This window comes from Argopecten irradians, chromosome 1 (assembly GCF_041381155.1).
Source record: "Argopecten irradians isolate NY chromosome 1, Ai_NY, whole genome shotgun sequence".
NCBI lineage: Eukaryota > Metazoa > Mollusca > Bivalvia > Pectinida > Pectinidae > Argopecten > Argopecten irradians.
In genome coordinates, this window is record NC_091134.1 from 48,212,784 (window position 1) to 48,239,806 (window position 27,023).

Below are 27,023 nucleotides of genomic sequence, written 5' to 3' on the forward strand. Positions count from 1 at the left end.
GTAATTTGAACCTTTTCAAACTCGGTGCTCAACTGGTGTCATCGTGCCTTCCAGTCAGGGCTGATGGTGTGGCGAGGCAGCCAGAATCGACTTCGGAAGGAAGGCACACTAGGCGGTAGATTGGTGACTGACGATGGCACAGAACACCCTGTAGTATTTGTATTATTTGTGGACACAGGTGGAGAAGCCTGCTTCACTTGGAGACAATGTAACGCAATGGTTCTATATGACCTATCAGCTATGCGGCAAACGATAAAGAATAGAAATATATACCAACTACATTATGTAGGTACATCGTATATGGTATAATCCTGATACTTAAGATTTCAAGATGGAGATGAAAACACCCGAAATTATAGTGTCTCATGACATCCAAATGGAGGGAGAAATAAGTACTGTTGAAAGTGTTTATAACCAAATGCAAAACACTGTTATAGTTGATGGAAAATCAACAACCATGGAAGACGGAGTTATCAAAACCTGTCAAGAGGAGAAAACAGATAATCAACAAGGTATATTTGGTGTTTTTCCTTGTACTCGTTATTGCCTTTCAGAATACAATTTTTCGTTACTATTTTTTTCGAGCGATATGTGCGAATAACGTTTCGTTTAAACACTATAAAACGTTATTTGTTTGTAGAATTTATGTTTTGAAGTACGTTCATGAGTTAAATGGTTCGTAAATGTAATAGACATAAAAAATGTCTAATTTTAATTTGAATCTTATTGTAAATATTAACATAGTATAATATAATAATACAATTTTATCAGCAGTGCTGAAATCATTTGAAATTTGTTATCTACAAAAAATGATAATATTTTTTTTACAAATATACAACTTTTGTTTCTGTCTGTTCATCTTATTATTTGCGTTAAGGTTAATTTATCTGAGTGTCTGATTAAACCGCCTAAAATTCTCAAAACTATGAGCGTTTTTCAATGTTGCCATTGCCTAGCACAAAATGATGGCGCTTATTCTTAATTTTTGAAGATGTTACAATCATTTGTGTTGTAAAGAATATTCAGTATTTACTGAAAACCTTGTTCTTTAAACTTTATTGATTAAGACCTCATTAACACAGTCCCGTTAATTATGATACAATTATTCGACGATATTTCACTAAATCGGATCCGGTTTCAATGTGAGTGCGCTTCGTCTATTTTTGCTGTCTTCTTGTTATATGACATCATGCCTATATACAAGTACATTCAAACTAATACCTTTTGTTGTATCAAATTTATATTACCAGGTCTTATCATCATTTGACAAGAAGTTAGTAGCACGGTTAAGATGTAACTGTTGAACTTACCGCCTGTTATTTTCACGCGCCATTAATTTCGCGAATTGGGTCTAAAACTAGAAAATGTATTTTAGCGAAACAAAATTATGTGAATTGCTCTTTAAGTTCCATATATATATATATACTATTTAAATAATTCAACCAATTCTTGATACTTAACTATTCAAATTTCGCGACGACGATGACCCGCGTGATCGAGAATATATCACAACCACTAAAATAACTGGTTTACGGTGTTTTATTAATCACAGTTTTCATTATTCTTTATCACGTGATCATGTAATGTATCCGGGTGGATGTGCTATTCCGTATCTCTGGTTGTATAATTTGACAGTGAGCTATCACTATAGATAGTCAAGCGTTCCACTATTACATGGAAAATGTACCCCAGTATTTTAAAACACATTAAACACATTATATTTTTTTAATATTTTATTTTCAAACATTTTACACAGTATATATAAATGGACTCCAACACACAAACACTTGCATACGCACTCACTCACAATACTCAAAACATCAAGGTGTCCGTTATGTTACATCATATATACAACATTACATGGCATGCCATGGTGTTACCCTGCATGATATGCAAGTATGTGTACTAACATGACACAATACATATACATGCATGCAAACATACATACATACGAGCATGCATGCATAGGTACATGCATACAAACATACTCTAACAACACATGTGTAGAAACACATTACATAATAATAGAGGTGGCCATCCTAAAATGATATTGGCTGCTTACAGTTTGGTCTAATGTTTAACACCCTATTGAGTGTGTTTTGGGAGACTGCAATATGTTCGTGTTGGGTCTTATAGTGATATCTCACCGAAGCGTGCTGTCATAGATACGAAACCAGCAGAACAAAAAAAGGCTTTTATAGATTATGGTGTGTCTCGGCCTGGGGCCAGAACCCAGAGTCTTACTTACAAGAGGTAAACGTTCATCTGAATGCCAAAAGTAAGGCGATGTCACGAGAAACTGTAGGAAGAAGAAAGATAGAAATTAGAAAGAAATATTCGAAATTCATTCGCCTTTTATTATGATTGCAATGAGGACATCGTTCATTATACCATAGAAGGTCACCTTCAAGGATAGGTTTCTGCTAGCTGGTTTACTAAATAATTTTTATTACTTAGTAATAGTTGTGGTACTAAATAGACGATGAGTTAGTATGAATGTCATCACTCGAGATTCACGAGTGATGGTTCTATGCTACATTTATCAGGGGCCGCGGTGGCCGAGTGGTTAAGATGTCCCGACATATTACCACAAGCTTTCCACCACCTCTGGGTTCAGAGTTCGAATCCAATGTAGCGCAGTTGCCAGGTACTGACCGCTTGTCGGTTGTTTTTCTACGGGTACTTCGGCTTTCCTCTACCAAGAAACCTGGCACGTCCTTAATTGACCCTGGCTGTTAATAGGACGTAACCTAATAAAACCAAACTGCATTTATCACTTGTGTTAACCCAGCAAGTACATCAACAGAGGACATCTGAATTGTTCTTTCATATTTTCCAGTCGCTCTTTATCAATGCTGGTACCCGTGATACAATAATGGAAATTCGTGATAGGAGTTAATGATAGCGTAGTGCAATCGAACGTGGGTTTCCAAAAATGTATACATGTTAACCTGTTGATATTTCACTCCACGATTACATCATGACGACCTTATACTTGACACTTTGTTTGTTTGTTTGATTAATTAACTTCCTATTAACAGCTATGGTCATGTAAGGACGGCCTCCCATGTATGCGGTGTGTTGCGTGTATGTTGTGCGAGGTGCGTGTTTCCGGAGACTGCGGTATATTCATGTTGTGTCTTCTTGTATAGTGGAACTTTTGCCCTTTTTATAGTGCTATATCACTGAAGCATGCCGCCGAAGACACCAAGCAACACACCCCACCCGGTCACATTATACTGACAACGGGCGAACCAGTCGTCCCACTCCCTTTTTGCTGAGCGCTAAGCAGGAGCAGAAACTACCACTTTTACAGACTTTGGTGTGTCTCGGCCAGGGGACAGAACCCAGAGCCTTCCTCACAGGGGCGAACGCTCAACTCAAGGCCAAAAGTGAGGCGGTGCCAAGGGAGGCATTAGGAAGGATAAAGTCAGTTAGGAAGAATAGAAAAGATAAGATCCTAAATTTAGTCGCCTTTTACGATCATGCAATAGGGGCAGCAGGTACAATTCTAACGCCCTACCTGTAGGGCCCCTATAACATCTAAAATGTCTAAAACGATTGACGTACCCTGGGGTACACTTTATGGACTACATTGTGGCTTAGATTGTGATTGATTTTAAGATGGTATGATACAAATTACAGCAAAATAATCTTCACACTCGCTAGATATTTGACAACACAGCAATAGGAAAGATGACTTTGCATGTTGTAAAAGAAGATACATTCCCACGCGTCCCACTAGTAGCATGATAAATACATTGAAATCCGAACAGAAGACTCGTTTTAATCACGAGCACAGTACATTGACATGAAAGATTCCCATCACAACAGAATATATCAATCAAGGCATTGCTAGATAAAACCACCTTAAAATAATTGCATCTTTTATCGTTCGCGTAATCAAATAAACCGTGTCGCGACGATGTTGTCGGTCATTGGGATATTAAATGCATTTTCAGCTAGAAATCAAAATGATTTCTCACCCTAGTCAGACAACATAATTGATAAGTAAGTTACATCTGTTGAATTCGGGAATTTCCGACGGGATGGCCATATTCTCCGAGATCTTGGTGAAAGCAATCGATGGACACGACACTTCGAATTAACCGTTTGGGACTCTTTTCCTTCTCGCTAGCAATCTGACGCTTACATGCGCTGTCGTAATGGCAAATTGATTCGGCTTTACGAATTGCCTCTGGTGAAAAGACCTATCAAAATGTTCTTCAACTCGGAAGCTTTGCATAGCTCTCTAAATTACTTTTTGTAGTGCGATTATCTAAATGTTTCAATCCATATTGCATTGAATGTTTTGCACCCTTTTTATCCCACGGGATTTCCGTCTATACTTTAATTGATGTATTCTGAGAAGAATCTCCAGGATTATGGACCGGAATATCAAGATCGCTTGGAAATCTAAGATTCTTTCTAGATTTCTGTTTACGTGTCTAGCAAAACAATCAGGGTGAAATGAGATAACTTAGACGCAGATGCTGCAGAGCTGTACATAAACAATTCATCAGCGAATGTTATACAGATGCAAATGAAAGCTTCCACTTTGGAGAGTTGAATTTGAATAATTCTGTTTATGACATTGTATCGTTTTCGAAATAGTCTGTTGCATACCATACACGTTTTCACAAAAATCGATGAAATTCCAGACTTCCATATCTATACTGTTGGTATACCTCGATTTGAGATGGAGTTGTTTCAACAGTCAAAATATTAGATAGCTTTATTTATCACTGTAGAAGAATTGGATATCATACTACATATACGAAATGGAATGGATCCGAAGTAACGGTGTTTTAAAAATCTTTTTGTCTATGTATCTCGTTCTTGCAACCCCAAATAATTTCAAATTATCTTAGGTCAAAAGTGTGATTTAATTATATTCTTAAATTTTAGATTTTTTTCTAAAAAGAAGTTATTTTAGCGCATTTCGCGCTGTCAGCGTCAAAAATGGAAATTATAATCATTTTAGAAATATATCCGTGACTCTTTTTCAATCAGTTCCTTAGGAGTAGGCATGACCTTTGTTCGTCAACCTTGTACTGCATCTTGTGTTGGCTAAGTTACTAGCAGTCGTGGGTCACTAAGATGTATGTGGCTCTAGATCTGTGGCATGTAACATAAGTAGGTCACAAGGAACATATCTATTTTTAATCTTTGATCTAATTCAACTAAATTATTAGTTTGACTCCAGTAGGAAGTAATATTTTGCCGAAAGTTTTTGTTTAATAATTTAGCAGATTAATAGTAAATAAAAATAGATTTAATTTTCATATTAAATCGAAAATTGAATAAGCTTTCATTACTTTGTACCTGCTGGAACTCAATCATTCACAATGACTATTCAATATAATCTGCTTACCAAATCTTTCTTCTTCAATCGAAGATGACAGATCAACTCTATATAAAAAAATAAGCAATATTTTCATTTTGTTTTGTTGCAATAACTACTTAATCTTATTATTTATGATGATTTTTCCACTCTCTATAGCTAATTGGCATTGAACTAAAGATCAAATCTTGCCTTTTTGATATACCGATTAAACTTATATTATATACATGCATCTTAAATAGACAATATGCATTGGGTATACCCTATCTTAATTAAAATTGCATTTCACTGTAAATATTTTGCATGAATAAACACCTGTTCACGTAAACTTTTATCAAAGAATTCGATCAGACAATCCATAAACCAATACCAATTAATCGATCAATGCATACACCTGACCCAGTGAGGTGAATCTACTTAAGGGTTGTTATAACCGTTCGACTATGGTATAACGTGTGTTGGTCCTTGTGTACAAAACGGATTTTGTTTACTACACACAGGATGGCGTGTCGGAGTTGAAAGCTAGAACACTGGAGTGGTTCTCATGGCCAATAATTTCGTTGAATAGACAATAACTTTAGATAGATGGTCTATATACCATTAAAGGAATAAACGCTTCTGATAAAGTATGCCAGGCAATCGATAGAATCTCACCGAGCGCCCACAATGCCCGACATATGTGGTGCACGCAGTACAGTCACGGCTGACATACAAACACAGTCTGACGCTAGTACTCCCAATGTGTATTTCGTTTAAAACGAGAATGCTGTAGACCGGCTATGGCGGACGAAGGACACGGAACTCCCTCGGTCCTTGGGGAAGACTCTTGTGTTTATAGGATCTGAACCTGAGCATTATCTAGCCTCACTATGATGGGTAGGTAGCCTTAACATAATAACCAATGCTATATTTCATGTGTATGTGTTAGACTTTGTTTATGTTGGATACCTGACACACGTACGTGTAACACACATGCATTATCGTGCACACACGACCGTGCTCACGCCTTTTTTTCAGCATATATCCATATAATATTATTAAACGCACCGTGTGGTTGGTTAATTGCATAGAAGTGGTAGCTATTAATTCATTCATTCGGATTCTACTGAGACATGTGTATATACTGGCCGAGGTTCGCAAACTAACAACACTTGGAACATGTATACCTACAACAGAAGGAACGTTAGTTTAGGCGTGTGGTATCCTTCTCATATAGCATTACTCATCACAATGCAATTGTCATCAGTACCCATCGTTTTGCATGGAAATTAGAGATCTGCGCTCTCTCTTAATGATTTTTCAAGCTTTTCCTAAGGACCGGCTGACCCTAAAAGTTACTGATCCTAGACTCCTTACAAAGTTACAATTCATCCTTGTGTAGTTTTACTAACAACATTATCCACATCTATTTTGAGATCGTGCGCTCTCAACAAAGTTGACAGAAAACCAGAATATTACGAAATATGTTTTTGTACAGTTTGATCTTCAACCTTTCTTCAATTCTATTGTCTTTTTTGCTTTGTATGTACATGGCAAAATTGTCTGCCCTACTATAAAGTTGCCGGTCACGGGCAGACGGACAGGCGTTAATTTCGAACGCTGATTGAGATTATTGTGGGTATGTAATTAAAGACAAACATATCGACATGTAAGTGTCATTAATAGCAGCAGGTATTGGTAGTTCTACTATATCACTATTAGCTTTATCTTATTCTCTTTGATAGGAGACGCTCACACTTAACACACATGCAAAATGTAAACAATTCGAAATGAACATTTGATTTCAAGCGTTATCTTAAATGAGTGGAAATGGCCTTATGTTTGTTTGTTTGATTAATCAACGTCCTATTAACAGCTATGGTCATGTAAGGACATTTAAACAATTCGAAATGAACATTTGATTTCAATGGTTATCTTAAATTAGTGGAAATGGCCTAAGCGTGAAAATTTTTCTATTGTGTTTCAATAATTGGATATTATAAGTGTGGGTTCAACCATGTGTATCGTGTGTGTGTGCGTCTTTTTAGACTAAAGGAGTGTTTAAATGTGTAATTGTGTAACCAATGCTTAGTTCATAGTGTTCTTTGACTGAAGCCGAAAATCAATGAACAAAGGGCATGATGAATGGATAAGTGACAATGCCGACTCTTTAGACAGAAGAGTGCTATCAACAACGCTATTGTACTAGTACATTGTTCTTTTAACCAAGCTATATTTAAGAAGCCAGTAAAGGTGAGACGCGTATTACACATTTGACCTAGAGTTAAACTTCGCCCCTGCGAGGAAGATTTTGATCTCTGATCCGACCGAAAAACATCATGATCTAAAACAATGGTAGTCATTGTTCCTGCTTAACATCAGCATATATGGATAGGGACGACTGGTTTGAACTTCCAAAGGTTGGCAAATAATGCAGTTACATAGACTGGCAATGTTTGAAGTGGAAGATGTTGGCGATATTTGAAGTTTCATTTCCTAGAGGGTTATTCGGTTTCAATTAGACTGATAACCATAGGTTCGTAATCATTTTGATATCAAAAGGACAACTGGTATTCAAACTGAACTATAATAAATTTGACTCAATTTGACAATAAGATATATACATCTAGTTTAAATCATGAAGTCTAAGATTGTCACTGCTGTCGGAAGAAATATTTCGTTTGCTTGGCCGCAGTGTGAGACAATGTTTAGAGATATGGACGGGTTGTTTGTGAGGAGCATAGCAAAGAATATTTGATCGATTTTATGTGAATTAGCATGGAAATCCATGCCGACGGTTTTATGAGGTGTTCCAGTAGCTCAAATGACGCAGTATACACGCCGCCTACCCTTTACCATGCACCGTCCCGTCGGCAAACTAATGATGTTGCACCAAGGCTATTCGAATCAGTTCCATAACGAAACAAATCACATGATATTTTCGTGCACAGATGATATTATGTTCTGAACGAGATCATTTCATAATGTTATTTTAATTGGCGTTAACGAAATCCTGTATAGCAAAAATGACCATACAATGTTCAAATGACCTTTGCTTCGGTGTAAGTAAAAGTCAGAGAAACCTGAGTTCAAGTAAAGATCTAGCGACTTCTACATGCTATAACATCATGTTCTTCTATTTTGATTTTCTTTGTGTACAATAATCAACCACATATCGTCTGACCACACTTACCACCCATAGCGTGACTGAGTGATCGCATGTTGTCTTTAAAACCTTGTCGCCATTAAATTGATCTTCAAATTTGATCTCATCCCTTTGGTAAACGGTGATAAAATCGTTGATTGAATCGTCCGTCCGTGAACATTTATTCGGTTGGTCACACATTATAGGCCGACACTGACAGTTATTTATCAATCACTGGCCTCTGATCTACATTTGTATGTGCTAATGGGTACCACCAATATGAACAACTGTACTTGCTCTACCTTAAGTTAGCGCATTACGAGATGATAGACCATAGATGCCATATGATGTTTAATTCTTATATATCATTATGAACTCATTTTGGGATCTGTGTATTAACATTGTATAAGTAAAACCAGGAAAACCGTTTATCAACGATGATTTAATCCACGAGATGGAACAGCCATTTTGACGATGATCAGTTACCATGTAAAAATTAGTGACGTCATAATAGTCAGGTTTTTGGTGCAAGTTATACCCCCATAGACGTCACTTTGCCTTGATTAGTTTATATAGTAGAAGTTGCTAGTGAATGTAAATATAAGATATACACCAATCTGCAGAGGATCGTGTCTGTTCAGAAAAGTGCTTGTGATTTCCCCCAAATTTCACCTCGGTATAAACATGTAATTTTTTCACGACCAAAATCAACCTTTTACAGAAGGCGAATTGGTTTTATAATTTACAGGAACACTATCGATATTAGTCTACGTTAATGTATATTGACATACAAATGTTAACCAAATATGTACACGCTAGCTCTGTAAACTAAAAGTGTATTTATATGAATATAAATACATGTCAGAAACCAGGGACACATACATGTATTAGATTTATATGTCTACGATGTACAGAAAACCAACAACTACAGTTGAAATTCAACGAAAAGTCAAACATAAATTTTGATCTGAAAATCGAAATTAATATTATTGGAATTAGTGTCTTAGATTTCCTTTCTAATCATAATTAAATTTTGGACACTCCACTCTGACTAAAATGATCATGATTATATTCCCCTCTAAATGTAAATGTAGGATAGCTTTGTTGAATTTGCATCTGAATTTTCCCATGAATGATAACTGGTATCAAGTTGGATAAAATTATTCTCAATATATTAATTTGTATTATCGATTATATAAAATATTTTCATGCTTCTAAAAATTTCATTTTGTTACTGAATAACTACTTAATGCTGACAGTGCGAATTATAAATAATGCGATTGACATTGAAAAATCAATTATAAAATTCAAGAATAAAAGACGCTCCCTTGTAGTATCCAAGTAGAAACAATATTTTTCTGCGTTAGAATGTACCAGCCCCAAAAACATAGTAAAAGGCGACTAAATTTAGGATCTTATCTTTTCTATTACTCCTAACGTCTTCCGTGACACTGCCTCGCTTTAGACCTAGATTGAGTGTTCGTCCTGGTGAGGAAGGCTATGGGTTGTGTCCCATGGTCAAGGCAAACAATAATCTATGAAAGTGGTAGTTTCTGCGCCCGCATAAAAGGGATTGGGACGACTGGTTTGCACGTTTTCAATATAATGTGGTCTTAAGGGGTTTGTTCGTTGCATCTGATGTCATGATTTAGTGAACTACCATTATTAAAAGGACAAGAAACTCATGAATTCAAAACGACAGAACACAAATCCATATTATACCACAGCCTCCCAAACATTCAAACGTCCACGCATGCAACACAATGTATACATAGAAGCCCGTATCTAAATGACCATAACTGTCAATAGGACGCTAAGCATAATAAGATAAAACAAACCAAACACAAGCTGGTATTGTATGGGTTCTTCCTACCACTACCATTTTCTGGTTGATGCTTGGTTGGATAGTATTTATGACTTATAGTGCATAAATAGTACCTTGGTTGATTGATTTGAAAACAAAATGGCTACTAACATGTATTTAATTTACTGCTGGCAAATTGTGAATGCGTAACGTTTACTCTTTATTTTGAACACGCATGACTGGTAGACGTCCGTTTACCAAAAGTAATTCCTCGATCTCGATAAACTTAATCAACTCGATAAGTTACCTCCTGTCTGGAACCTTCTACATGCATATGCTGTTAAATGGTTGTCCACTTGAAGAAATTATCCTCTTGGAATTAGTTTTAAAAGTGCACCTTTTTATTATTTTCTGCTGGAATTGAGCTTTGATAGTCGATGAAGAACGGAATAATGTTCATTCTCGAGAGAAATTGAACAATTTCATGAAATAATTTCCATAAACCCTCCTGTAGCATTAAAACCGCGATAACTTTGAAATCAGCACCAAAGCAGTTGTAAAGTTCATTTTTAATTAGATTTTTGTTTTTATTGCTCTTGTCGGAATTGGTTTCACACAAATCGCTAAAGGTCATAGGAAGTTTCTGACTAAATTTATGTCAATGATTACTATGCCATCCTCGCGGAAACGCTGTGGTTGATAAATCAATTAGTCATCTGAAACGAGATTTGTGAAGTACGCAGAACTATTCCATTGTAATGTTACGACAGATAAAGCAATTATTTGACGTTGAACGGTGTCTATACAGAATACAATTTTAGGAACATACCCATCGATTTAATAAAGCTGGGCGTATAATCATGAGCACCAGCTTTGCAACATTCTTATTTAATTCTTCAAATGAAATCATCAAAATCTGTTTTGACTAATTTGTGATTCCTACATGATTTAACGTATTTTATTCGTAGGGGAGAAAATCGTTTCAAAAGAATGAATACAATTTTGTTTAATTAATGATTAACTTAATGGTCTTTTATCAGCTACTCTGAGTACATTCGTGTGCATACAGTGCTTAAGGATACACAGAAAAACAATATATCCTAATCTTAGCTTTTACTGTTTGCAAATTCCACAATAATTTATTAAAAAAAATAATCTACTGTGAACAGTTGTTGTACCTTTATGGGCCTGTCAGGGAAGCCAGAAGAGTGGATTAGGAGAGATGCTTTTAAATTCAAAATTCTGTTCTGTCGTCATTTTGACATCAGTTTCATAGCTAGGATAATTGAATATAGCTTAGTGATAGTATATCTCATCCCATATTATTTTCATAGGAAGAAATGTTTTTATAATGTGTTAGTTACAAAACGAATTGAAATTGCGTGTAATACGATCTGGTGTTTGAGTCATAGCTTTGCTGGTTTGGCGGTGTTAGCGTGGTGATAGAGAAACATGAATTAATGATGTGAATGTTTCTGACAGGCTACTGCTCCCGGCCGCAGTAAGAGACACCAGGAGAATCCTGTGACCTGGCCATCAGAACAATAAATGGTCTTTTCGACAATACGGGACACAATATTTTCTTGTCCTATTTTTTTCTCAAATGATATCGCAAACCCCTACTGACACGCTACAAATGACTTTAAGATAAAAAAAAAACAAAAAAAACTAACATATGACGTGCGTCAGGGCGGATAATTTTCGGACATAGTGCGTGTTGTATATTCTGCAGTCACTTACATATCTATATGTAAAATGTATAGTAAGTGTATTTTATACGAAATGCAAGTGAAGGTCGGTGATGTGTATCTCATGCTGCATGTAGAAAATATTATTAAGGGTGGTAAATAAAATATCATTGTTACGTATAAAGATGGTACAGTAAAATCTGTTATAAAAGACAATTCTACTTAAAGGGACGGACTCATCAACATTCTTTTGGTGCAATTTGATATTTAGCTTATATCTGTATCCTTCTATGCCTTTTTCGTCTTTACAAGTTGACTGTAGTTGTCCATTAAAGATACTATGTGAAACTGCATGCAGAAAGCATATTTAAATGTGATACACAATGATATATCATTGTTACGTATAATGATGGTAGTAGTAAGTCAGGTTTTAGTATTCTCGAAACGTAACATTGTTAATGAAGAAAAAACATATTGTACTTTAGTTTTTATTGAAAAATGGCCGGGAGCTAATTCAAAGACACCCTTCTTGCACGGAGTATGAATACATACGGTATATGTCATTATTTTGTGAGTCTGCTGTATGTTCGTGATGGTTTTGAAATATTGCCTTTTCCATACTGTCACCTCACTGTAGCATACTAACAAGCACGTCGTACGTAGGACATAACGTCTCACAATGCTCCACCCTAAGCAGTAAGGTCATATGTAAGTAAATATCTAGGGAGACAATAATAGAATAGAGAATATAATGCATGTAATCTTAATTAGAATTTCATCATAAAAACTCGATTGCCGGCGAAGCAGGTACAATTTTACACTGTCAAATGACAAGCTATTCCTATAGTGCCATTGTGACAATTTTAGTATTCAGTATAACCATAACGGTCAGTCATAGTTTGGGTTTTTAATCACAAAAAGGTGATAAGTATGAATACGTTTAAGAAATAGTCCTGTAGGTAAGGCGTTAGAATTGTATCTGCTGCTCCTATTGCATGCGTAAAAGGCGACTAAACTTAGGATTTTATCTTTTCTCTTATTCCTCAATAACTTTCCTTTTCCTGTAACGTATCCATTTATACCACTTCACCTTTGACCTGACGTTCAACGCCCGCACCTGCGAGGACGGTTCTGTGCTCTGGCCCCGATACATCTGCTCCTGCTTAGCGCTCAGCATATAGGGCTTGTTCGGTATCTTTTCGGCGACGCAACACCAACATAACGCTGCTTACCACCTATACAGACATTCACACACCGCAACACATTGCACTCACTAGAGGTCCGTCCTTAAATGACCCTGGCTGTTAATAGAAGGTTAAACGTTTCAATAATAACTAATACATTGTTCTCTATATAGACATATCAAACATCTAGTACTGAAAGGTTCAACAACATTCCACATAGATAACGTAGATATCAACTCAGTACAACATATCAGTTAACGACTCACAGACAATGAATCCGGTAGCAACAAAACATTAATTAACAACATTTTCATAATGTAATGATAAAATGGCCATCGGTAGACCTGTACAGTGAATGGTTATTTATGGTCAATTCTCCTTATCATAAAAAACGTCAATGAATAAATAAATGATTTTACATGAGGTATATGCTTAGTCGAAGTAATATTATATGCATGCAATATGTTGTACGTATTAACATGCATCGTTTAATTTATGCATTTTTGCAATATGTCACATCGATCAATAACTGAGAAATGACTACTATATATCACTATTTCCTTTTTGTGTGATATCCTTACCTAGGCATTGTAAAAAGAAACTCACACTATATCTCGATATCGGCGACGATAGTTTCTATCCGTAAAGACAGCAAACGTTTTAACAGGATTTTAAGGATGGCTTTGTGTTCAATAACTGGACTGTATTTAGGTAGTTTCATATAATCGTGTACAATTTCTTGTGATCATATATGTTTCAATTATTGAATATTGGCCACCTGATAGTGATCAACATGTTGTCTATAAATACTATCCCAAAATGAAACATTTTACTTGATATTTTTCTGAAGAATATATAGAAGTTAAAGGTACCTCTTAAGAAATGCATTTCAGAGAAGGTTGTCGAATGTAGATTGTCACAAATCACTTGTATTCCCTGGACATTTGTTGTTGTACAGTGTATCTCCCATCATAACAACATATGAATGTAAGTCAATGGTCAGACAGTCCCTGACCACTCTGTTAACTATATCTTTATCTATCCAGGCCACTCAACTCAGTATAATCGTACCGTTATCTATGGTGTGTTAGCCAATGTAACTTCACACACACACACTTTGAATGCATTGTTCTACACGGTAACTGTTCTTATACTTACACTCAACTTTATTTTTTGAAATGTCAGGCAAAGCGTTAAGCCGAGGTTCCTCTCTGGAAAACGGACTACAGGTCAAACCGATCCTCCCGCAGTCTCCGACAGAGGAGGGCAATGGTGGCCCTCTGGCAGCTCCAGGGGGACAACCTAGGGTCTACAAACGACGGTGGATTATGGTCTTCCTCTTCTGTTTCTACTCTTTGAGCAATGCTTACCAATGGATTCATCTGAACATTATTGCTAATGTCATCATCAAGTACTATAATGAAAGCCTACCGGAAGACAGTTTTAAAAGGGAAACAACCGTGGATTGGCTATCGATGATTTACATGTTAGCTTATATTCCGTTAATTTTTCCTTCTACATTCCTGTTAAATAAGAAAGGATTACGAGTGGTAGCTATTTGTGGTTCGTTTCTAAACGCTCTTGGAGCTTGTCTAAAATTAGCGTGTGTATCACCAGACAGATTCCCAGTTTTAATGTTTGCTCAAACGATTTGTGCCATCGCACAGATATTTATCCTTGGACTTCCAGCGCGAATTGCTGCCGTATGGTTTGGACCCAACGAAGTGTCAACAGCAACATCACTTGGGGTATTTGGCAATCAGGTAAATATCGTTTCTTTGAAATAAGGTAAGGGTAATATGAATGCTTTGATATGATAATTATATTTATTTATATACTGTTCCATTTTAAATGTTTTAGATGAAAACATTTGACAGTGGTACATGTAACTTGTAACCTTCTGTGACCTCTAGTTTTCTTCTCAACTATGACACGTGATTTGATGCTAGGGACGTGTAACAAGAAACCTTTTATTTTTGAATTCTAAACATATTTCCTTGAATAGTGATATGCTAGGAGGTCCATTACGACTACAGGTAGTAATTATATCTTGCTATTACGCGGTTATTGGTACACTAAAGATAATTAAGTGGGGCATAATACATTTTGACCTTGCCTCTACTGAAATAAAATGACATTGCTGCTGAAGAATATTAAACAACAAATGCTCCAATAATAACAACACATTGATATACATATACATGTTATTGTTCTATTATAGGTTTATACACTGAGGGCAAAAACATTAATATTGAAATTGTGTGACACGTGTACATCACTCTAGCGGTTTAAAACTTTAGTAATAAAATATATTCATTTTTTTGCATTTTATCGTTACACGCACAGCAGGAAATAATGAAGGCCAATCCATAAAACATGTTGCTATGACAATGTATCCTATGAATATTATTATTGCTTTTTGATAAGTGTAACGTATGTATCTAGAATATCCGTTCAGTAAAACTGACATCTAGTTACCGCGTATCATTTGGCATTACAATGATTTTTGCCTGAAAATCAAAGCACGAATATGTAAAGTATGAAAACAACAATTATATTGTCAGTTATTGATACTATGCTGATATTCATTGTTGGTGAGGTTCATGGTGAAATTGTTATTCTCATATGCAGTTTAGATAAATAAAGACAAAATAGAGGTGTTCATATTTAAAAAAAAAAAAAGAATTAAAAGATATATGAAAATTGGTCGCTTCAGAAGTTGAAGGCGCTAAACAAAATTACTAAACCGAATAGAGTGGTATTAACGCCAAAAGCTAGAATGGACGGGGTGGGGGATTTCGATCTGTAAATATGCGTCTAGTGTTATGACCAGACGATCGAAACCCACTACCTAATGTATATACAATTGTATAGTAGTGTCCATGGCTAAGATACATTGTATCTATCCCTTAGGTCGGAGTAGCAGTAGGATTTCTTGTACCACCGTTAATAGTGCGCAACAGTGATGACTTGGACGAAATTGGTAACGACCTTTGGGCGATGTTTATTGGTACAGCTATTGTGACCGGCACACTTTTCTTGTTAGTTATACTAGGTAAGTTTATTAAATACATCTGAATCATCCACCCATGTTGTTCGACTAACTAAAGTGTCTCCCACTTTGAAATCATTACGCACCTCTTGTCTTACATTGATTTACTTGTCTTGGCCGCAAGACGATTTCCCACTGGAACTCCAGTTTTTCCAAAACAAAATTCATATAATTATTTAATGACTGTAACTGTATTCATGTCTTTAAATTAAGTGTTCAGTTCATGAGAACTTCTATGATATTCGACTTTTGTTCCAAAAGCATGTTAAAAAATAAACGATTAAATGTACTAATACAATGTACATATATATCATAAATTATCAGTAGAATCAATATATATTTACTCAGTATATGATCCAGATATCAGGAATGTGTGCTATGTCCTTTTACTACCATTCTTATCTATACAAGCCAAGATTACCAATGCTGCCATATACACTACCTATTCCCGGTATTAACGGCATTCTAATGACTTAAAAGTACAATATAAATATAGACCATACAAATTAGACCGTTAATCATTTATTTGATGAAACAAACTTTATTTTTATATCAGGTTATATTTAGCATTTGAGATTTAAAACATATGTTTGATGGAACAATTAAAAGTATGGAAGGTATATTACAAATTAACGTTATCTTGATGTATGTATCTCAGAAAACGTTAAGCAACAAGTAAACAAGATCGTTAATAATATGAACAATATTGCAGTGATACGCTATGTACTAGTAAAAAACAAGCATTCATTCAATAGTAAGCTCTGATGGATTTAATGTGATAGACTAAACAAATATAAATAGTACGTGAAATATCGCTACGGACAATTATAAACAGGTAACAACGAGTGACACAAACATAAAAATAGCATTTTAGTATGGAATTAAAAATGATACTAAATGGCGGAGGTAACTTTCAAAAAGCTGTCTAAAATGTCCTCCTTACGTTTACATGTTCCACAGCATATAGTTTAACGCGTAATTTAAGTACCACTCTTGTTTAATTATTGGTATTACTAATTATGCTATTAAAACCTTCGAATTACTGAAGTAATAAAATTATCATGGATCTTACCTAAAATGTCAAAACATTAAAATTAATTGACTAACTGAATGTTACCTAGATCATCCAAATACATGTATGTATTAACTGAGTAGAGTGTCTATTTAATTTCATTTACTATACTCCAAGTCAATGCACAGTTTTGCCAAAGTTAACTTTAAATATATGGAATCATTTATCGAATGTTAATTGCCCCTGATATCATCAATGGCATCGGAATGTAAATGTTTAGCTTTAAAATAATTCAAATCGAAAATAGGGCGTGACAACATTGCCCCCTAGAAAACAAGCAACACCTAATCATAACTATAGAATTCTCGTTAGAAATTTATATTTTGGATGAAATATACTTTCTCTTGTCGACAATTAATTCTCAATATATTATAGATGTTTTCACAGCGTTGTCCTCAACTTCAGTATTTGCTTCCTACGTCATAAATCGGATGTATAGTGGTTGGAAAATTGGACAGTTTGTATTGTCTAACTGATAAGTGTAGTACAGTTCAGTAATTTTTAGGGGTCATTACTGTGAAAACGACCGAGATCTTTATCTTACTTATTTAACACAATGCCTTATTTGTAAAATTACCTCGTCCATATCGGACGTATGTACATGACTATATGGTAGACACGGGTATATGATATGGATGTGGTTATCCTAACAAAACATTGTATTGAGGCGTTAAGATGATACGTAGCTCCAGTATGGTTGTCAGGGTTCTGTGAACTATGCATTCTTGATACCAATTGCCAATAGTGGTGATTAACATCACATACTTATCGGCGAGGCGATGCAGCCGATTGGTGACGTAAACTGGTACCCATGCCCTTTGAAACACTATAGCAGATATATTGTTAACTCTCCAATTTGGTGTGACGACTGGTTATTTTCATGGTATTCAGTTGAACGGCGTCTTCTTCTGCCTAAAGGATGTTTCAGACAGGTACTACTATAGAGTAGCCCATGCAAGGAGACATTATACGATGAATATCAATGTCTTCTACAACATATACACAGTATATATAATACATTTCATACAGGGAGACCGTGATTAAAACAACATGGCCATTGACTGGAAAGAAATAAAGGAAGAAAGTCAGCAAGCAATTCGTTTTTATGAATTTGTTCTAGTATGAATCATAGCTGATTATGTGATAAGTGGTATACATTTGTACAGAACAGAGGCGACGTTAGGTGTCCTTCACAGAAAGGTAGTGGTAAAAATACATTTAAATGTCATAGGTGTATGCATATAACATTAACTACTGATTTCAAGTGTGTGCGTAAATCTTTCCAGTACATCCAAAGCAGGCCAATAGTAACGGCAATAATGTGTTGGGATAAACTCATGTTTACTATGTACTTGATAAAACATGTGATATCAACACACAATTCTTATATAATAAGACATCAGTAAAAATGGGGGGTGCGTGAGGTGAATTACATGGCATGGGTAAAATATTATAATGTTGACGCAAAGCTACCCTCGCCCCAAGTAGATGTTTAAGAATGAAGTCTTATTGAACACAGTGTTACTTTCAAATTAAACAATGGTCCTTAGGATGCGGTTACATTTTAGATTATACTATGATAACTATATCATTGTAATAGCACTAACGAACATGTATGTAATAAAATGAATATCGCAACACTGCTTACTGTTTCTTTGTCTAGTTGCGCCAATTCTTCTTAGGGAGAATTAAAAACCTTCTATTTGTTTTTAGTTTTTCGAGAGAGACCTCTGACGCCACCCAGCAAGGCTCAGATGATAGCTGTGGAGAATGAGGCCAATGAACATTACGGGAAATCTCTGATGAACTTATTTAAAAATAGAGGATTTGTCCTGCTTACTATCACGTATGGTAAGTACATGTAATTTCAATCTTGTCAAAATGTAGGTCACCGTAACCTTGGGTATTATATTCATCCTGTACAACCCCATGACCACAATATGTAGTAGGTATGTTGTAAGACAAGGTAAGTCAGGATGTATGGAAACAGACGTGGACACGCGCCTACTGACTCTTATGCTAATGGGACTTTTACAAGATGTAATTTACTGTTCTAGGCTGTTGGTAAGTTTTAAAGTCTCATTGACGGTCAAGGTCATTTAAGGACGGCCTCCCTGTATGTGTTACGGGGGTGAATGTCTGCAGTCAGTCTGCGGTATATTTGTTTTGTGTTTATAGTGTTATCTCAACGAAGCATGCCACCAAAAACACCAAACAACACGCCCATCAGGTCACATTATACTGACAACGTGTAAAACCAGTCGTTCACTCCACTCCACTTATGCTGAGCACTAATCAGGAGCATAAACTATCACTTTTATAGACTATGATGTGTCAAGAGAGACGCCAGGAAGAATAGAGTTGCAGTAACCAGGTACTGACTTTACTCCTCCACCTTTCGTCATTCTTACATGACCCTGGTTTGTAAATGAACTTAACAAAATCAAAAATATATTTCAATAATAGCTTGGATAATGAATCTAACACATTTATTAATTATTCTAATTTCAGGCATCAATACCGGATGTTACTACGGTATATCTACGTTACTAAATCCGGTAGTCCTCTCCTACTTTCCGGTAGGTACTCACTATCGTCGATTTTACCACATATTGTGTACGTTTGCTGACAATTAACAGGTTTGCCAGTTTTGTAATAAAATAAGTACAGGTACACGTCATTCGACTAGTAGTGACATTAAAAGAATTTCGGATGTTCCTCAGTTTGTATACGAGTTTGTCACAACATTCACATGTGCAGTAAGTGATAGTTTCGTGTGGTATGTGTCTGTATTCATAAATTAGGAAATGAATACTTTTGATAAAGCTAATGCCACAATGGGTTTATCGCAATCGACTGTATTCCATGATCTAGGATTAAATTTCTGATGACATAACACGATATTATCTTTGTTTATCATAAGCAGCGAATGCATGCTATTTCGATGTTAGTACATGTATATATAGAAGCTGATAGTGCATTTTTATTATCGAAATGCCATTCTCAAATAATCATCCAGGAGTAAAAACAAATCTTTAAATTCATTTACTTTATAAAAAAAGTTTTGGTCCAAGTCAAGTTTTACTCAAGTTCCCCAACCTTGAATACTCGGATAATGAAATTTAACAACGGTCCAACTTACATGATAAAGTTTAACTAGGTTTAAATGTAATGCATCAGGAATAGATATTTTAAACATCATTTTACTCTTTCTTCAAGGGTGAGGAGGAGAATGCTGGACTTATAGGACTTACGATAGTATTAGCTGGAGTAGCTGGATCTATTGTTGCCGGAGTATGGTTGGATAGGACCAAGACATTTAAGTATGATGAGTTTCATCACTACAAACCCTTTCAATTTCATTGCTGCCAATGATCAGTATAGGTTACAGAAGGTTTTTCTTTATATTGACTGAAGGAATTGATAAAACTTTTCAGATGTAGTAGTATAGAGTGCAGCTCTTTGCAGATTTGCACCGTGCAGATATTTAGTGTTTTTGTTATGGAGACACGGCCGTTTGTTTATGATACAACTTATCAAAGGGAAACAATTATGCAAGATCTAATTGATGTTACTTTTTTATGTTACAGAGCAACAACTTTAGGAATATATTTCCTGTCATTGGCGGGCATGATAGCTTTTACATTCACACTCGACCTCAGCCGGATGTGGGTGGTGTTTGTGTGTGGCGGGTCTCTAGGGTCAGTTTACATAAAACATATCGACCAAGAACACTATATATATGTGTAAATCCACTGGATTTCATTTGCTTTGAATATCCAAATCAGCCAATTTAAATTTGATGCAAGTAAACCTGATTTTAATCTTCTTTTCCCTATCATTACATTTGATTCCATTCCATATTCAGAACCCGTAGTCATCCAGGAGGACACTATTGATAATCCATTGGATTTTAAGTAGTGTTTAAGACTGAATCGTACTATAGATGAGTACCTGTTTTGTATTCTATCACTGGTGTTTATTAATTTTATTCAGGTTCTTCATGACCGGTTATCTGCCAGTCGGATTCGAATTCGCTGCTGAAATAACATATCCGGAATCTGAAGGGACATCATCCGGATTGTTAAATGCATCCGCTCAGGTAAGTTGGTAACACTTAAGCGAACGAGAGTTACGTCCCTTGTATTGGTGATTTTTTTCCCATTGTTGCTATATATTTACATGGGACAAGGAAGTAATTCCAATACATGTATACTTATAGCTTTAAATAAAATAATTTACAGTGGGTGAGTTCAATATGATACATGTAGGGGCATTTTCAACACACAATTTATTTTATGATTAAAACATCTTTGAATCGCAATATCCTAAATCATTCAATCAGTTTTGGAGACTGATGCTGTGTATTTCATTTTCATTAAAATGCTAATTTCATCATCACACAGAAACATGTTGAAAGCTGGCATAACGGGCATATCGACATTAACAATATCTCATAGAAAGTTTTTTATGCAATATTTATTAATCCCTATCAGATATATCAAATGGCGGTCATTGGTAATTTACCTAAAAATCATAAAAGTGCAAAACCAATTGCAGTGGTTTCTATACTTGCAAAGAATATCTTTTTAATAACCCATTTAAGAGTTTTACTGCACATTTACTTAACATGTAGAAGTCTAGAATATCCATGTTCCTTTTCAGACGTTTGGTATCATTCTGACCATCAGTATGCGTGCCATGCTGAGTAACGTTAGTGTACTGGGCGCTAATCTGACCGTGTCCGGAGTCCTTCTACTAGGTACAATCCTAACATGTGAGTATAATAGAAAAGATATTGCCGTGTGATTTATTGGAGTTATCCCCCTTTTTATATCCTAATTTACAAAAGCGCTGTAAACTTTCTGTGGTGTACGTATATGCAATCTACATTGGAGATTCCGTTGAGACACAGTATGATCTTAATGTATTAGATAAATTTATGTATATTCTGGTTTAGTCACATGACTATGAAATTTGTCTTTTTCTTTCATCAAAAACACTGCTGTAACAAAACACCAACTATCAACTTTAATCAGAATATAAGTGAAAAATAATTGATCTCGAAAAATCTTCTCTAGTTTAATCACTCATTGAACCGAATGTTTCCATACCAAGTTTGCATTATATCATCCGAACACTTAACGTGACAAAGTTATTTACCTTCGTCAATCCGACTTCGAGAAAACCAGGTTTAATGTAGAATTTCGCAGCAATATTCTAACAACCATTCCTTTTTTCCAGGTTTTATAGGTGCAGATTATCGGCGACAAGCTGCCGGAATGGAGGTATATAATATAAATACACCACTGAACTCAGACGGTGGTCAGAACACTAACTATACTAAAGACAATCTAACGTAAATATCTTTCTATGTGTTATACCCCACTGACCAACGACACCCTGTATCACTTCACGTATACCTTTGCACACCAGTCATCAAGTTAAAGTCAGTGTAAGACCACATACTACCATTACCATGCAAATGAAATCTGGACGACATAACTCACAAACTGCAGATCTAAGGGCGTGATACCTATCAGCTTGCTATTTTCACGGGGTCGATCTTTCGATGATTTCACTCGACGTGACAAAGTTATTTCTGCCCCGGCACCACCTGTGCATCTTTTAGCATTATTATTATCACCGGTTTGCTTCATTTCCCACTTTTTTGTAGCTGTTTATATATGTTGATTATATTCAATATCAGTAATAGTTTCTCAAGCTATGTGATGTTTAAAAGAAATAAAAAAATATATTCTATATATTTGCTTAATTAATATTATAATATTATTGTTTAATGGCAAAAGCTAAAAATACAAGTGTCTTATAAGATTAATTTCATTCTTAATTGTTTAATGTGTAAGGATTTCAATTCGATAAAAATCGCCTTATTAGACACACTATTATTTACACTACACTATCATTTATTTCCAGATCGCAGAAGAATTAGACAATATTGAGTACGAAGTTGCTGCTCCCGAGAAGAAACCAGAAGAACTTAGCACACTGTAATTTGGAAGCTAGACACCAGCATAGAGTTAACACCTGCTACAAAGATATAAAACTCCTAGTATTTTCTGGGAAAGCAAATACCAATAGTAGTTCAAAAATAAGATCAAGAACATGTGTATATATTTTAGCTTTTACACATTTTAACGCCAATATAATCTCAAATATGCTTTATTTTAAGGAAATATGATTTTCAAAATACATTATTTATAACTTGCATTTCATCCAGGTTTTTGTATTGTCATCATGGATCGTTTCGTATCTATCCTCAAATCGCCATAGCTTCAACGTATATCATATTTCTTCATTTTAACTTGCAACATGTTGCATCACTACACAGATACATAAAATAATTAAATACTCCGATCCCTAAATGTGTGAAAGCTAGGTAATTAAATTTTGCACATATTTGATAAATCATTGTGGTTTTTTTTAACCAGAGGTCTGTAGTTACAGATGTGTGTGTTTAACTGTAATTACGGCTGGGGAAATAGAGTGCCGTTTAGTGATTAAATTATCATTATATCATGTTTAAAATGTTGAAGCATGTCAGCATTTTCGTGTCCGTGAAGTCACGTGATAATTTTGTTGACTTTTTATGATATTGTACAAATTGTATCATTTTACTTTTGAGTAATATATTTATGAATGTGTGGTGTTTGGGAGATGTTTTTTCTAAGATTTTTGAGACCAACTTTTGTGATCAGTGTTATTTTGCAAAGTGCTTTTATACGTCTTGTTAATGTAACTTATCTAATTGACATTCAACATATACACAAATGCACTAATGATACTGTAGCTAGTATATTTAGTAATACATTTATTATCCCAATTATGTTGTGTCTATTCCTAACAGATATAGTACTGATTCTAGAATGTATTATTAATAGTGTTATTGTGACTTTAAAGGCCAAAGCATAACAGTGTGATCGAAGAGGGATATTTGATAGATATATTTATGGTGCTTGAGCTAATGTTCTGCCAGCTGTCCCCTAGTTTATTGGCGAAGCAGTATTCAGGTATAGTGGTGTGCTCACACCGTACTGCATCACTTTATGCCGCGTATGGTATAATGATGTACTTCTCTCTTTTACTTATCTTTTCTCATCTTATATGATAACTCACCATGATAAATCTGCTGACGTAAGTTTGCATTACACATTATCTTTATATTTGCTCGATAACGCGAATCATTTTTCTACAGAAATATAGGATGGTTCCTTTATTATATCTAACTGCACTGAAGATGTTTCTGTGAAATTTTAAAATTGTGTCATTTCCTTTGCGCGTTGTATACCTTCAAATATGTATCGACATTTGGATGACACGTACATTTCATTCGAGTTTGCTGTATCGTTTATTATATATAATTTTGATTTTAATGACTGAATTGTTACTGTGATGTTAAATATTTTAAGTTGTAATGGATCTGGATCAGCTCTTATAAATCTGAAGACGCTTTTCTATTCTTAGCGCATGGTTCGTGTTATTAAATGCGTTTTCCAGTGTTTACGTTATTGTCAGTCCGTTTAACGTATGTTCAACCATGTCTGTTATTTTTTCTGTATAATTTGGTAAAAGAGGTTAAAAAATGGTAACTCAATGTTTCTTTATTAACATTAGTTATTACTAGACAATTTGGACGATAACGGAAATAAAATTGATGAAACCCCGCAGCATCTTTCATCTCTTCATTGATTAACAATGAAACTACTATTATTATTATGATTAGTAGTCTCCATTTGAAACATCTTGTGTCAGTAGTTGATCATAAGGCCAAACAAATGTCTGTTTAGGTTATATTGGCAAAAAAAATAGGGTCGGTAGGTGGGAGGATTTCTTTTATATAGTGTCGTCTACTCTAAAATAATGGCCGGAACCGGGGTCTGAGATCGAAATCCCGACTTTTATTTTTTTTCGTAGAAAAATGGGGAAAAAAACTAGGGTCGGCGGTAAAAAAATTAGGGTCGGTCGGGTAACCCTAAACAGACATATTATTTTTTGGCCTAATATTGGTTTATGTCTGATGACGTACCTACCTGGCACCTATACATACCTTTATGGAACCCATTCATTGATGATCGCGATTTTCATGAAACATGTTTCACCAGTCTTGACAATTATTTCAAAATTTCATCCGAGAAAATAATTTGTCAATATAATACAGTGTTGTTTAAATCATGTCTCCCGTGACAATAAAACAGTCAATTGTCTGTCATGGCACTAGATTTATATATTTACATATGTATTTATTATATGTTCAACTATGTTATTTTTCCCTATTTTCATACATGGTATTGAATACCATAATTCATTTCTTGCAATTTAGCAAGTTACTGTACATAAAATTAGTTATATAAGTTAAAAGTGCATTCTGTCCTTCTGCCCAGTCCTGTCTCTATATATCCTTCTTCTCAAATCTCCTTAACCATATTCTTCTCCTCCCTGCACATCATCTCCTCCTTCTCTCATCTGCTATTTTTCCCTTTCTTTTATAAAAAATAAGCAATGCTTTCATTTAAAAAAATAATTAAGAGTGAATATGTGGATGAATGTTGATGACATTTTCTATATTGTATATGTTTAATATAATGTCATATAGCATTCTTATGAAATGTTTTTGAAATATATGAACAAAAACAAAAACAAAAGCACGGTACGTACAATATGTAGTATATGTAGTCTACAAAAGCTAGTGTATGCTTGTCAGTGCCATATAAGCTTGCCGGTGAGAAAATTGCAAGGGAAAATTTGTATTGTTTGTCAATTGCTTTTGAATTAAAAGTTTTAACCCTATTTCAATTGATTGAAGGGGTGTTGTCTTTAAGTGAATTAAAAAAAAATATATTGAAATTTTTATGTTGTACCCAGCATTCTTATTTTAATTTTGTAAGTTTAAATGGTCTGTTTCGTAGTTTTGTTTTCCAAAAAGGTAACGAGTGCATCCTTGTCTATTGTTTAGTAGTAATAGTTTTTTTAATTTAATGTGTTTATTCAATTGACAATAATAAGTAATGAAGTTTTTGAGAACATTTTGGTATGGTAACGCTACTTTTTGCAAGATAATGACCACGGTTGCAATATTGAGATAAAAATGAAACCATAATATTTTTTACTTTTCATTGTTATTTTTTCTACTTTGTATTTTATGTATTTGTTATTTCGTGCAAACGCTTCCTTTTAACATCTCCCTTGACCCATCCTCTCCACTACAGGGGTTACTATCACTGACATTTTATCCACCCCTAGACTATCTCATAATAAAAGTGGAGGCAGTTCAGGAAAAAAAAGACAAATTACAGACCTGCAGAGATTTCCTTTGAAGGTTACAGAGAGCTACGCCCAACTTCAAAGCAACACACAGTTTACTGTTAAACAAATGCTTTGATGTAAAATAAATAAAAAGAGTTTGATTATAAACAATCTGTAAAAAAACATATATGACATAGGAATATTCTTAATCGACTGACAGATAATTTTTCTCTTTAATTTGGTATGGTTAAACATGTGGCATGTCTGAGAAATGTCAAAAGTAATCTGGAAACAACGGAAAATAGCTAGATATCAACACCTCTGACACCATGGCTTCATCTGGGTAACATAAAAAAAACCATTGCATGGCTTCAGCTTCATAGGAATGAAAGTTAGGTAAAAAACAAACTGACCGGTATGTTTATTAGTATATATCACTAATTTGCTCAACGCGGAACTTTTAAATCGCCAGTATGTTTGTAGATCTAGTA

General features: G+C 35.0%; 1 protein-coding gene across 2 annotated transcripts; it reads left to right on the forward strand.

Moving 5' to 3' along the window:
• Window positions 1–337: 337 nt before the first annotated feature.
• Window positions 338–26,391, forward strand: LOC138330733 (choline/ethanolamine transporter FLVCR2-like). Of its 2 annotated transcripts, none has more exons than XM_069278260.1 (11): window positions 338–512; window positions 14,330–14,907; window positions 16,058–16,199; window positions 18,982–19,119; window positions 19,780–19,847; window positions 20,488–20,591; window positions 20,859–20,969; window positions 21,265–21,370; window positions 21,934–22,045; window positions 22,513–22,556; window positions 23,206–26,391. In XM_069278260.1, the coding sequence occupies exons 1-11, from the start codon at window positions 338–340 to the stop codon at window positions 23,281–23,283; spliced, it is 1,656 nt and encodes a 551-aa protein (XP_069134361.1). In that variant the 3' UTR covers window positions 23,284–26,391. The 2 variants fall into 2 exon arrangements, with proteins under 2 accessions (XP_069134361.1, XP_069134368.1); XM_069278267.1 differs by lacking the exon at window positions 338–512 and adding an exon at window positions 5,792–6,220.
• Window positions 26,392–27,023: the final 632 nt, after the last annotated feature.